Here is a 12,939-nt window from a genome sequence, read left to right on the forward strand (position 1 = left end):
TAATCTGATTTCAGATATGATTCCTCCCCTATTGACACTTTCCAGGAGCTCCCCCACTGCAATGGGAGAAAGACCACCTCTTTGACTACAGCAGAAAAGATTCCACATATTTGGCTCCAGCAGAATCCTCCAATCTCATTCCCTACCCAATCACTCCTTCATCATCACTGTACAGTCATGCTGGCTTTCCCTCAGATCCTGGAATAGGCTAAACTCAAGGACTTTGGCCCAGTGGCTCCTTTTTTCAGAGGTATTTCCCCCATTCTTTGCTAAACTGGCTCCCTTTAACCCTTTGGCCACATGCCACCTCCTCCAAGAAGCCCTTCTTGATCACCCTATTCAAAACAGCTTCCTTCTTGATTCTCTAACACAAATCCTTGCTTGTATCCTTCATGGAAATGTTTGCATGTTATTGTCACCACACAGAAATCATCACAATCTGCAGTTATTTAGTTTGTGTAGGTGTTTCTTTCTTTTTGAGACAGGGTTTCACTTTGTTGCCCAGGCTAGAATGCAGTGGTGCAATCTTGGCTCACTGCAGCGTCCGCCTCCCGGGTTCAAGCGATTCTCCTGCTTCAGCCTCTGAGTCGCTGGGACTACAGGCGCCTGCCACCACCAGCTAATTTTTGTATTTTTGGTAGAGACGGGGTTTCACCATGTTGGTCAGGCTGGTCTTGAACTCCTGACCTCAAGTGATTCGCCCGCCTCAGCTTCCCAAAGTGCTGGGATTACAGGTGTGAGCCTCTGTGCGTGGCTGTAGTTGTTTATTTTCTATAAATCCTCAGAGAACAGTTTATTTCCACTTGAGTGTCCAACAGTCCAATCAAACAGATCCAGAATCTGACCTCTCGCCTTCTCTAAGGCCATCACCTTGGTCCAGGAACCATCACCTTTTGCCTGGGCTAACGTAGTCCCTTTCTCTCTGGCCTCCCTGAGTCTGTTCCCCACGGAGTAGCCAGAGGAATCCTGTGCACATTCAAATCAAATAAAGTGCCTTCTCTGCTCAGAGCCCTCTCATACCTCCTGGCTCCCTCAGAGGAAAACAAAGTCTTCATTGTGCCCCACAGGACCCAATGCAGTCTGCTCCGTTCATTCTCTGCCCTCACCTCCCACCCTCTCCTCCTCACTCACTCAGCTCCAGCCACACCAACCTCTTCACTGGTCTTCAGACACACCAAACAGGCTCCTGCCTCAGGGCCTTTGTACAGCTGTATCCCCTGCTCCAGCGGCTGCTCCTCAGATATGCGCTTTGCTTCTTCCCTTCTTCCTTTTGGTCTTTCTTTAAATGTTACCATCTCAATTAGGTCCTCTTCCCTGGCCATGCTGTTTAAATTGTAATGCCATCCCTTCCACCTATACAACCCTACATTCCCAATTCTTAATCCTTTCTTCTTCTCCTCTTCTTCTTCTTCTTCTTCTTCTTCTTCTTCTTCCTCCTCCTCCTCTTCCTCTTCCTCTTCCTCTTCCTGTTTCTCTCCTTCTCCTTCTTCTTGACAGGGTCTTGCTCTGTCATCCAGGCTTGAGTGTAGTGGCACAATCACAGCTCACTGCAACCTCAAACTCCTGGGCTCATGCAATCCTCCCGCCTCAGCTTTCTGAATAGCTGGGACTACAGACTCATGCCACCATGTCCAGCTAATTTTTTAAACTTTCTTGTAGAGATGGGATCTTGCTGTGTTGTCCAGGCTGGTCTTGAACTCTTGGTGTCAAGCGATCCTCCCACCTTGGCCTCCCAGTGTTGGCATTACAGCCATGAGCCACCACACATGGCCCTTGTTTCATTTCTTGCCATGGCTTGTGGCACCACCTGACAGCCTATTTCTTTATTCAGTTTTGTTATGGAGACTTCCTGAAAAGAATGTAAGTTCTACAAGGGCAGAAATTTTTATCTGTTTAACTCATTGGTTATCACTTGTGTCTGCAACAGTGCCTGGCTCATGATAGGTACAAATGTTTGTTGAATAAATAAACTATATTTACCAACACCCAGGAGAATGCTTGCACATAGTCAACACTGAATAAATGTCTCCTGAGGAAAATAAATGAGTGCAACACCTTTTTTGGACATTTTGCAAATTCGAAGGGCTGTTATTAACATTCTAAGGTAATATTTTATGGGAATCATGCAAATAATAATAATGATAAATGCTTGACATTTATCCTTGTAATAATGCTACAATTATAAAAAATCATGAACCCATTTTCTAGATGAGAAAGCACAGAGACTGTGAGTTTTATAACTTGTCCAAAGCAAGGATTTGCACTACATTTTAGGGTCATGGGCAAAGATGTAACAGCAAGGGACGCTGAACAAGGATGTTCATGGCGGAGATACAGGACAGAATATTTGGTAGGCAATATAGCTCAAGCAAGGAGACCCTTTGGTATATTGAACCCCATAACTCTAGAGACTTAGGGTGCCATTGATTCAGAGAGAGGGAATGTTGGCAGAGATGGGGTATTGGAAGAATGTGGGATGTAGGTTGGGTTGGAACATCTGAGATAACCATAACAGTGTGAGAATGAACCATTCTGAGGATCCAATGTTAGCTGTGGTGAGTCACAGAGGTACATAGAATGTTGTCAGGGCAGAAGATTGTGGGCATAAGATAATATTTTCAGGATGAACTATCGTGGGAGTCTAGAGCCTTCTGGAGTGCAAAAAATAGAAGGTCTAGGATACTGGCATTGAATAAATACTTGAAGAGTTAGAGGATGTTGTCAAGGATGGTCCATTTATAGGACATATATTGTTGAGATGGGCTGACGGAAATATTTAAGAATGTGCCACAGACAGAACATTCAGGTGGTGATGTGGGCTCATAGAAGCCATGCTGATGCAGTTGAGAGACCTGGGCCATTGTCTGGGTTGGGACATTCAGGTTGTTGAGATGTTTCTGGGATGCAACATCTGGGAGACTGCAAGCCTGGCAGTGCCTGAATGCTTCTGAAACATGGAATGTCAACTGGGATTGAGCATTTTTCAGGACATGGATCACTGGTTCAAATGGAACACTGGGAATACGGAGCAGAGAAGGGCTAAGCAGACAATATGAGGAAGTCATGGTGAAACGATGGAAGCCGGTATATTTCACAACTTTTATTGTGGGCCCTTCAACCATTTTTGCTGCTGGGTTTCATATTTTCGGATTGTTTCACGGATCCACAGGACGTATCTTGAGACACGGGTGTAGACACCAGGCCGGTCAGGCTGCCCACATGGGAAGTCTCCCCAGGAGATGATGCCATACAGTGTTCTGTTACAGACCAGGGGGCCCCCAGAGTCACCCTGAGTTGGGGAAAGAAAGAGAGAGAGAGAGAGGTGGGTCCTTGCTGGGGCTAAACAAAGCAGGGACAGGGAGATGTGGGGAGAGAGTGAAAGATGGAGAGAGACCCACACAGAGAAGGAGACTCAGAGAGGCAGAGTCAGACACACACAGTGTGAGAGAAAGCAATGAAGACAGTGAGAAACAAACAAGAAGACAAACACAGAGGGACAGACAGCAAGAGACAGAAATAGGGACAGAAAGACAGAGATAGGCACAGAGAAAGAGAGACACAGAGAAATTTCTGTGTCTTTCTCTGTTCCACAGTTTCATTAAAATAGTAACAACTTACTTCATACCCATTTTTGTTTCCCTGGTACTAAATCCCACCTTGCACCCCCTGCCCCACACCTGCTGACCCTGTTCCTACTTTAAGACTCCTTTGTGCCTCTCACTATTGAGGGAACTCATCCACATCTGGGCAGAGTATGCAATACACGTGTACATCTATTTCTCTCCCTGAGCCCAAGGCAGATATCACTAGCGGATCAAGGCACATATCATTAATATAATATCATACTCTTTCTCACTGAATCAAATCTCTACTTCTTTATTGGATGCAGGTTTTTTTTTTTTTTTTTTTTTTGCTCATGTAGTATCCATTTCCTCTTATTTAAAAAAAATTAAACATTCATTTTTAACTTTTTATTTATTTATTTATTTATTTGAGGCAGTGTCTTGCTCTATTTATTTCTTTTTGTTTTTGAGACAGGGGCTTGCTTGATCACCCAGGCTGGAGTGCAGTGGCATGATCTTACCTCACTGCAGCCTTGAGCTCCTGGGTTCAAGTAGTCCTTCTGCCTCAGCCTCCCAAGTAGCTAGGACTACAGGTATATACCACCACACCTGGCTAATTAAAAAATTTTTTTTTCTTTTTGTAGAGACAGAGTCTCACTATATTGCCCAGGCTGGTCTCAAACTCCTGGGCTCAAGTAATCCTCCCACCTCAGCCTCCCAAAGTGCTAGGATTACAGGTATGAACTACTGTACTTGGCCATTTCCCCTTATTTTGGTAATAGCCACTCCTGATTTTTTCATTTGGGGAACTGCCCTTCTCCACTCCCAGTCCATGCCGTTTGTCCCTGCCCCTCTCCAGCACCCACAGTTAACTATGTGACTCAGGTTTGGCCCATCAGAGAATCCCACAGCTCTGACGGACTTATGGCTCAGGACGCATGACTTAGGTCAGCCTAGTGAGAATCATGCTCAAAACTTTTATGTGAACTATTGGAAAAGAGAGATTCTCTTTCTAATAGGGTTGCCTAGGGGGTAGGATGTAAGCTCAAAGCTGCTGGGGCCGTCTTGTCATGGGAAGAACCTAACTGAGAATGAAGCCAAAAGAGAATAAAGAAGAGCTGAGAGTTAAAAGAAAGACGGAATTCCAAACATACAATTTGCATACCTGGATCCATCTGTGCCTAAAGTCAGACACCCTGGATTTTCAGTTACAAAAGCCAGCATTTTGTTTAAGCCAGTTTGAGTTGGTTGTCTGTCACTCACAATTGAAAGAATACCAACTTTTATGCATCTCAACACAGGGATCTGGGCAGCCACTCAGTCAAAGCTGGGGCTTATGATGAATTATTCCTGCCATCCCTGGGTGCCTCTTTTTGTCTTGACCTCCTATGTGAGGGGACATTGTATCTTATAAAGACTGGTTCCCCCTAATGCTGGAAACAAAGCTTTTTCCCCAGCATCTGTCACTTCCATTCTGGCTTTCTATCCTGTCCTAGGCACTCACCAACCTCCTGGCCTCACCTCACAGGAGTCTTTGCCACCCTCTTTGGTGCCGGCACACAACATGTTGTCAGTGATCTTTCCTGGGTAGACTTGACGACACTCCTCATCTGAGCGAAGTTGGATGTTGGCACATTGTAGAGTTTTGGGGTAATTCACTGGGGAGAAGAAAGAGAAGGTCTAAGGTATCCAACCTGAATAGGATATGGGATGAAGGTTAAATAGGTGAGTTGAATGGGTAAAGAGTAGGTAGAAAAGTGAGATGGGAAGAGAAAGAGGGGAGAAGAGATGAGCACGTATCTGGGTAAAGCAACGGAAGTGACAGAAATATGGAGGGACATGGGAGAGAGGCGAAGGGAGAGATGAGGAGAAAAGTGGAAAGAAGGACAGGGACAGAAGGGACAAGAGAATAGGAGGTTGATAAGGAGAGTGGTGGAGCCAGTGGTGGGGACAGAAAGTTGGAGACAGGGAGTTGGAATAGGGAGATGGTCAGAAATAGAGAACTAAAGATGGGAAAGGCAGGAACAGGGATGGGAAGAGTTATGGAAGAGTTGGATAGAATGGTAGGAAGAGAGACGAGGCATGTTGAGGAGAAAGATACAAACATGAGTCTGGGAGAGAGTCAGGGATTGCTAAGGAGATGCAAAGGGCTCTTGTTGGTATATACATCAACTTTATATTCACATACACAATGTATTATACTTAATAAGTAATGATATATAATTATTAAATTGAATTATTAGAAATTTCATTAATAAGCATATTTAACATATTAAACATTTTATAAATTATAGAAATATAAAAATTTTATATGTATGATTTATAGATTATAAATGATAAAATTCATTTACAGTATATAAATATATAAATGTATACATTTATAAAATATATTTATAATATATAATTTAAATATAGATGATATATTTATAATATATACACTATGGAGAAATACATATTTAAAATACATAGTTGATAAATTTTATAATTTATAAAATACGTTCAATTTGTATAATTTTGTATAATATATAAATATATTACTATATAATACATAATATACATCATATAATATATTCATATATATTAGATCTATTTATATTTTTATATATTCATGAATTTATATACATTTATATAAAGGATACAGCTAACTGTATATAATTATAACTGTATATAAATTATTATATAAATAGTAAATATGCTTATTTACTAATTTATATTTTTATATATAAAAGAATCTACCTCAGACGTTCCCTCCCATCTCTGCCCCTGTTTCCCCAGCCACTCCTGTGGGGCCTCAAGCCACCTGTGTAGGTGCATACCCTGGGGACTGGTAGTGGTGCCCCAGCCAGACACCCGACAGGTGGTGCCAGGGGTTAGGCGGTTGTTGTGGGAAAGGGACAGGGTTTGGATGTAGCCTGTGAGCTGGACCGGGGACTGCAGCTCCAGAAGCATGATGTCATGGTCGTGGTTCAGGTGGGTGGGGCTTCTCCGGTATTCAGGGTGGGGGATAGAGTAGACAACTTCCCTCACCTGCTCACCAGCTTCCACACGCCCTAGGGCATGCTTGCCTAGGTAAACTTTGAGCCCCCTGTGGGTGCAGGAAGAGGGTGGTTAGAAAAGAAGAGTAGCCCATTTCCATCCCCATCCCAGCCCCAACCTCTTCCCATCCCCAACCTAACCTCTTCTCCATCCTACCTTCCTCATCTCCAAACATATCTCCCCCATCTCAACTTCAATCCCATCCAAATCCCCTACTTTGATTCTATTCCCATACCCAATCCCCATATCTCAACCCCAAACATCATTCTCATCCCCATATCGATCCCCAACCCTAACTCCAACTCCATCCTCAAATCCAACTCCATCCCATCCACAATCCCAGTCCCATTCTCATCCCTACCCCATGCTCCCCTGGCCCCTACATACTCCTTCAGACAGTGTGCGGCAGTGAGGACCCATTTGGGGTGGACCAGGACTCCCCCACAGAGTAGCCGCCCTTGCACTAGTAGGGCTGCCTGCCAGGGCTGAGAGTGGGGAAAGCAGGTGTAGCCACCTGGGAGAAACCCACTGGTCCCATTGGTGTTGAGAACCTTGGAAGATTCCTGGGAGATACCTGGTAAAGAAGAGAGATTGTTTGAAAACTGGGATCCAGGGGACAGAGGAGCACTGGAGTTGTGGTTCCTGGGCTTAGGGAAAGGGTCAGACTATTGCCCTGGGTGACCAGGAACTGAAGACGAATTTGCCGACCTCTGGTAGTTGCTATTCTTGACCAAGTGGAGATGAGTTAGGGCAAGGAGGTGACATTCTTTTCCAAAGAAGTACCAAATCTGTTAACCCCACTAGGGATTAACAGAAGAGTTCACAAAGTGAGGATGTTACTGATAGGTAAGCAGGAGATTGACTTTCTCTCCACATGCATTTTTTATATCATTCTACCAGAGGATGGATTTCAGGAGGTAGAAGTGAGACTGACCTACACATCCACCTAGGCAATATCCATCCATCAATCTATCCAATCATCCATCCCCAATTCATCCTATTGATTTGTCCATCCATCTACTCATCCATCTATCCATTCATCCATTTAGGTAGTCATCTAACCATCCATTCATCCATCCATCCATCCATCCATCCGTCTATCCATCCACTCATCCATTTATCCACCAATTCATCCATCCATCCATCTATCCATCCATCCATCCATCCACTCATCTATCCATCCACTCATCCATCTATCCATCCACTCATCCATCTATTCACTCATCCATTTATCCACTCATCCATCCATCCATTCATCCATTTATCCACTCATCCATCCATCCATTCATCCATCCATCCACTCATTCATCTCCATCCACTCATCCATTTATCCATGCATCCTTCCACCCACTCATCCATTCATCCATCCATCCACTCATCTGTCCCTTCATCCACTGGTCCATTTATTCATCCATCCATCCATCCATCCATCCATCCATCTATCCATCCATCCATCTATCCATCCATCCATCTATCCATTCATCCATCCAATCCAACCATCTATCCATCCATCCATCCATCCATCCATCCATCCATCCATCCATATAACCATCCATGCATCCATCCAACCATCTTTCCACCCACCTCTCTATGCTTTCACTGCATATATACTGGTTGCCTCCATGGCTTTAAATACCAGCTACAGGCTAACCATCTCCAGCCCTGAACTCTTCTTTAAGCTCAAATCTCAAACACTGTTGATTTGAATGCTTTACAGACATCTTAAGCTTTGTATTCCCAGTTTGATCCTTCTCAATCAAAACTGTTCCCTCCAGTGTTTCCCACCTCAGTGCTCAGCTCCAAAACTGGGAGTCATCTTTGCTTCTCCTCTTTCCTTCATCACTCACAACCAATTCCTATTGGTTTTATCTCCCAAATATCCAGTTATCTCCACACTTCTGCCACCATCTTGGTCCATGCCCCATCTTCTCTAGTCCAAATGACTACAACATTAACCTCAATTCTTCCACTTTCACATTTCTCCAATCCAGTCTTCTCAAAGCAGGCCGAGGACTCTTCAAACAAAGAAAGTCAGATATTGTTCCTAAGCTTGACTTCCTTTAAAATAAATCCAAAAAGCCTTCCCAAGGTGTGCAGGACTCTTTGCTGTCGGGCCCTTGCCAGCATCTTTGACCCCATCTCCAACCTCTTTCTCCTGACTTCCTCTGGTCCAGCCTCATGGACCTGTTCTTCAAACACACCAGGCATTTAAAGAAAAAAAGAATTTAAATCATCTTGGATACCCCCATACTAGACATTTTATACTTACTATTTCCTCTCTCTGGACAGTCCTTTCTTCAGACCTGTGTTGTTTAATATGGTAGCCACTAGCTGCATGTGGCTATTTAAATTTAAACTAATTAAAATGAAGTAAAAGTAAATTAAAAATTCAGTTATTAAGTCACACCAGCCATATTTCAAACATTCAATAGCCTAAAGTGGCTAGTGGATAACTGGACAGCACAGATATAGGATATTTCATATATATGGAATATTCTACTGGATGACCCTCAGAATCTAGAGGTTGCATGTCTGGGTCCTTCTTAATTCTGAGGTCAGGTAAATGTCTTCTTTTCAGAGAGGCCTTCCCTGACCACCTGGTCTAATGTTGACTCTCCTGGTCCCCACTCATCCCCCATTACATTCTTCTGGTTGGTTTTCAATCAGAACAATGATTGCTATTCATTTCTCTTCACATTTGTATACATTCGTTTTAAAAATCTCTCCACTTTGACTGTAAGCTCCATTGACAACAGGCACCTTAACTGCCTTATTTAGTACCATATTCCCAGGACTTAACACAGTGCCTGGCACACAGTGGGGGCTCAATAAATAAATGCTGTGTGTGCCAGGCACTGTGTCTGGTATTGGAAGCACAGCAGGTGTCCGTGGGACAGGGAGAATCCAATCCTGAACATGCATGCCATTTTGTGACTGTGTGACCTTGTGCAAATTACCCGCCTCAGTTTCCCCAGCTGTCAAGTAGAAAAAGTAATAGTTCATCTCTCATTGCACAGTTGAAGAATTCAAGATGATCCTGCATTTCAAACCATACAGCACAGCAGGTAGCACAGAGAGCACTCAGTCAGTGGGCAATGTTATTATTAATTATTAGCTACAGCAGGAGGTCCGTACGCCTCCCTAGCTAGTTTCCAGGGCAAGCAGTGGGATTAGCCCAGTGGTTTTCAGTTGGGTACAGAAGTTATTGGTGAGCACAGGATCATTTTAGGTGGTAGAGAGATGAGATATAAGTAACATTAAATCGTACACTCAGACGCTGAGTCAGCATCCAGTTCTCTTTTAATCCTGATTTTGTCAAGGATAAAGTCTCGGGATGGTGCTAATACAGTTTTAACACCTCCCTAATCCTCACTGAGCTCACTTTTTGAAAGCCAAGAGGACACAGAAGCCTCATCAGGCCACCTAACATTTATCATGTTGAAACATCTGCAAAAGCTGTTTTAGGAAGATCAAAAATGGTCAAGTATCAGCAATTTCAGGTGGCCCAAACCAATAAACACATTATTTTCTTTTCATTGTGCAGGATTTATTTCCTTCCTCACCTTTATTTATGACAAAGAATTCTGTTCTCTATTCAGGACAGTAATATAAACTTGAACATGCTTTTGTCTGAGTAAAAAAAAAAAAGAAAAAAGCTAACTTTAAGTAAATTATTAGGTCAAAAGTTATACAAATGGTTTTCAGAGCCTCAAGTTCAGGATATGGAGGACAGGGCAGACAACCTTGATTAGGATTCTGACTCAGGCATTGCTGGTGTCATTGGAGCAGGAGCCTTCTGTCTTTGAGTCCTAGGTTTCTCTGCCATGAAATTGGACTAATTACAGTGCACCTACCTCGCCAGGTTGTTGAGGACTCCACAAGGCATAGCATGTGGATCTCCTAGCCTAGGGTGTGGCACTCAGGAGAGGCATGGGCATGAATCCAGGGAGTGTCGCCAGAGGAGAAAAGCCACCCCACCTTCAGGCCAAGGATGGTGCCAGGTGCCAGGCACCCACAGACCCCTCCTTTTTCAGGTCTTGGCTCAAGGGTCAAGCCCTTTGGGAAGGCCTCTGGTCGGGGAGCCGCCATTACATCTCTAGGCCCCTGGCTTGGCTCCTTGAAGTCTTCACCTCATGTCAAGATAATTATTAACTAATTATTTGGATAATTGTTTGAATAACATCTGCGTCTGTCCCCGCTAGACTCCAGGTGCTGAGAGCAGGGACTGTGTTTCTGCTTGTACAGCACCCAGCACAGTGGCCGGTGTTTGATAGCTGTTTGTCGAATGACTAAATTATGCATGAATGGGGTTTCCAGAGAAACTGCCTACAATGGCAGGGAAAGATGGGAAAGATCCATACGGGTCTTAAGGACTACCAATTTGGGGCGAAGTCACGTAGGTTTGGGGTCAACCCAAGGATGAAAAGAAGAACAATCTGGAAGGTTCTGGAAGGAACTGAGTATGAAGACAAAATACTAGAGACCAGGCTCGGTGGCTCATGCCTGTAATTCTAGCACTTTGGGAGGCTGAGGCGGGCCACTTGAGGTCAGAAGTGCAAGACCAGCCTAACCAACAGGGCGAAACCCCGTCTCGGCTGAAAATACAAAAATTAGTTGGGCATGGTGGTGGGCGCCTGTAATCCAGCTACTCTGGAAGCTGAGGCAGGAGAATCGCTTCAACCCGGGAGGTGGAGGTTTCAGTAAGCCGAGATCGTGCTACTGCATTCCAGACTGCGCGATAGAGCAAGGTTCCGTCTCAAAAAAAAAAAAAAAAAAAAGAAAGAAAGAAAGAAAAGAAAAAAAAGAGACTACTACTAATAAGGTAATAACGGCTAAGTGGCTAACTTTCAAGTCCCTTCTAAATGCGACATATTGCATGTTCGACGCATTACCTCGTTTCAATATTCACAGTGACCTTCTGTGGTAAGCACTTATAGATTGAGCCCATTTTCCAGATGAAGACAATTTAGGCACAAAGCAGCTGCTAGGCCACTGGCTCAAAGCGGCAGCGTCAGGACACGAACCTGTGTCCTTCAGCTTTCCAGAGAGGACAGGAAGCCTTGAACGGGGGAAGAGGCTGCTGAGAGGGTATTCTGGGAGGTGAGGGGTCTGGGGTCAGAGGGCGGACCTCAGCCGGGAAACCAGGTCACCCAGGGACAGGCAGGAAGAGCTCTGGGCTGTCCCCACGGGACCCGAGTCCGAGTGGGTGGGGGGCGGAGCTTGCGGCTTCCACGCCCCCTCCCCCTTCGGCCTGACCCCTCCTACCATTGTCCCGAGTGGCCGCCGCGCCTCCACCCCCGCGCATTCTTACCTCCTGACAAAGCCACGGTCAGGGAGGCGATCACTAGGGCCAGGGGCCACATGGCTCCGGGATCGGGAGGGCAGGGTGGGCAGGGCCTGAGGAGAAGGTGAAGGGGGTGTTGAGGGCGTGCCCGGAACCTCCGCGTCTGAAACCTTTCGGCTCCTAAATTTCTCCTCCCCTCATTCACTCTTGACAGCTCTGACCCTGGAATCTGCCCCCACCCCCAATTCCATCCTTGGAAGGGGTGCAGTAGCGAGGTGGGAGGAGCAGTGTGCAACCCCCTGGGGCTCCGGCGTGCAGCCCCTCACCCCTGGAAGCCGTCCCTTCCCCCCTGCCCTCTGGCAAGCTGGGTGGTCGGTGCACTCTCGCCCTTTTCCTCCAGAGTCAGCCTTCCACTCTACCCCTCTAGGTCTGTCCCCACGCTTGGTATTACCCAAGTTCTTATCTGTCCTCTCCCTTCGCCTCTCTCCGTCTCTGCAGGTTTCTCTCTAGATCCGAGACTCTAGCTTCACTCTCCCTGTCCCTGACTCAGCTGCCCTTCTGCTTTCCCCATCCCTTCTATCCCCTCCTTTCTCCCCTTCCTGCCCTCCTCCGCTCCCCGCCCCTCCCCAGGCAGACCCTACCTGAGTGAGGGGCCCGCCAGGAGTGTCAGCCGTCAGCTGCCTAGAACTTCAGCCCCAACCCATGGCTTTTAACCCCTGAACTCCCTCCCCCAGCTCACTCAGCATTTCCTGGTCCCTGGCCTCCCCCTCTCCACCCCCAGTGGCTCAGCGGGCTGTCTCCAGGCACCCCCCAGCCTGGGCTTGGCCCTCTGCTTGGGGCGGAGCTTCCAGGACGTGCTAGGACCTAGATCTGACCCCGCCCAAGCCGGAGTTGAACCCACTGTGAACTTTCAGGCATCAGGACCCAACAAGGGTAAGGGGAAAGCCCATTTCCTTCCCCCTGCCCCACCGAGTTCCATGCCCATCCCTAACTTCAACCCATTCTGCACCCGGTTTTCTAACCTCTTCTCCAACCCCATTCATAATTCTTAATACG

At 45.8% G+C, this 12,939-nt stretch overlaps 1 protein-coding gene across 2 annotated transcripts; it reads right to left on the bottom strand.

Moving 5' to 3' along the window:
- Window positions 1–3,085: 3,085 nt before the first annotated feature.
- KLK13 (kallikrein related peptidase 13) lies at window positions 3,086–12,638 on the bottom strand. 2 transcript variants are annotated; one of them, XM_033224276.1, is made up of 6 exons: window positions 12,525–12,638; window positions 11,911–11,996; window positions 6,987–7,173; window positions 6,380–6,648; window positions 5,085–5,221; window positions 3,086–3,289 (listed from the first exon to the last, which is right to left on the bottom strand). In XM_033224276.1, the coding sequence occupies exons 2-6, from the start codon at window positions 11,960–11,962 to the stop codon at window positions 3,101–3,103; spliced, it is 834 nt and encodes a 277-aa protein (XP_033080167.1). In that variant the 5' UTR covers window positions 11,963–11,996; window positions 12,525–12,638; the 3' UTR covers window positions 3,086–3,100. The 2 variants fall into 2 exon arrangements, with proteins under 2 accessions (XP_033080167.1, XP_033080168.1); XM_033224277.1 differs by lacking the exons at window positions 6,380–6,648; window positions 6,987–7,173.
- Window positions 12,639–12,939: the final 301 nt, after the last annotated feature.

This window comes from Trachypithecus francoisi, unplaced genomic scaffold (genome assembly GCF_009764315.1).
Source record: "Trachypithecus francoisi isolate TF-2019V2 unplaced genomic scaffold, Tfra_2.0 Lachesis_group12, whole genome shotgun sequence".
Lineage (NCBI taxonomy): Eukaryota > Metazoa > Chordata > Mammalia > Primates > Cercopithecidae > Trachypithecus > Trachypithecus francoisi.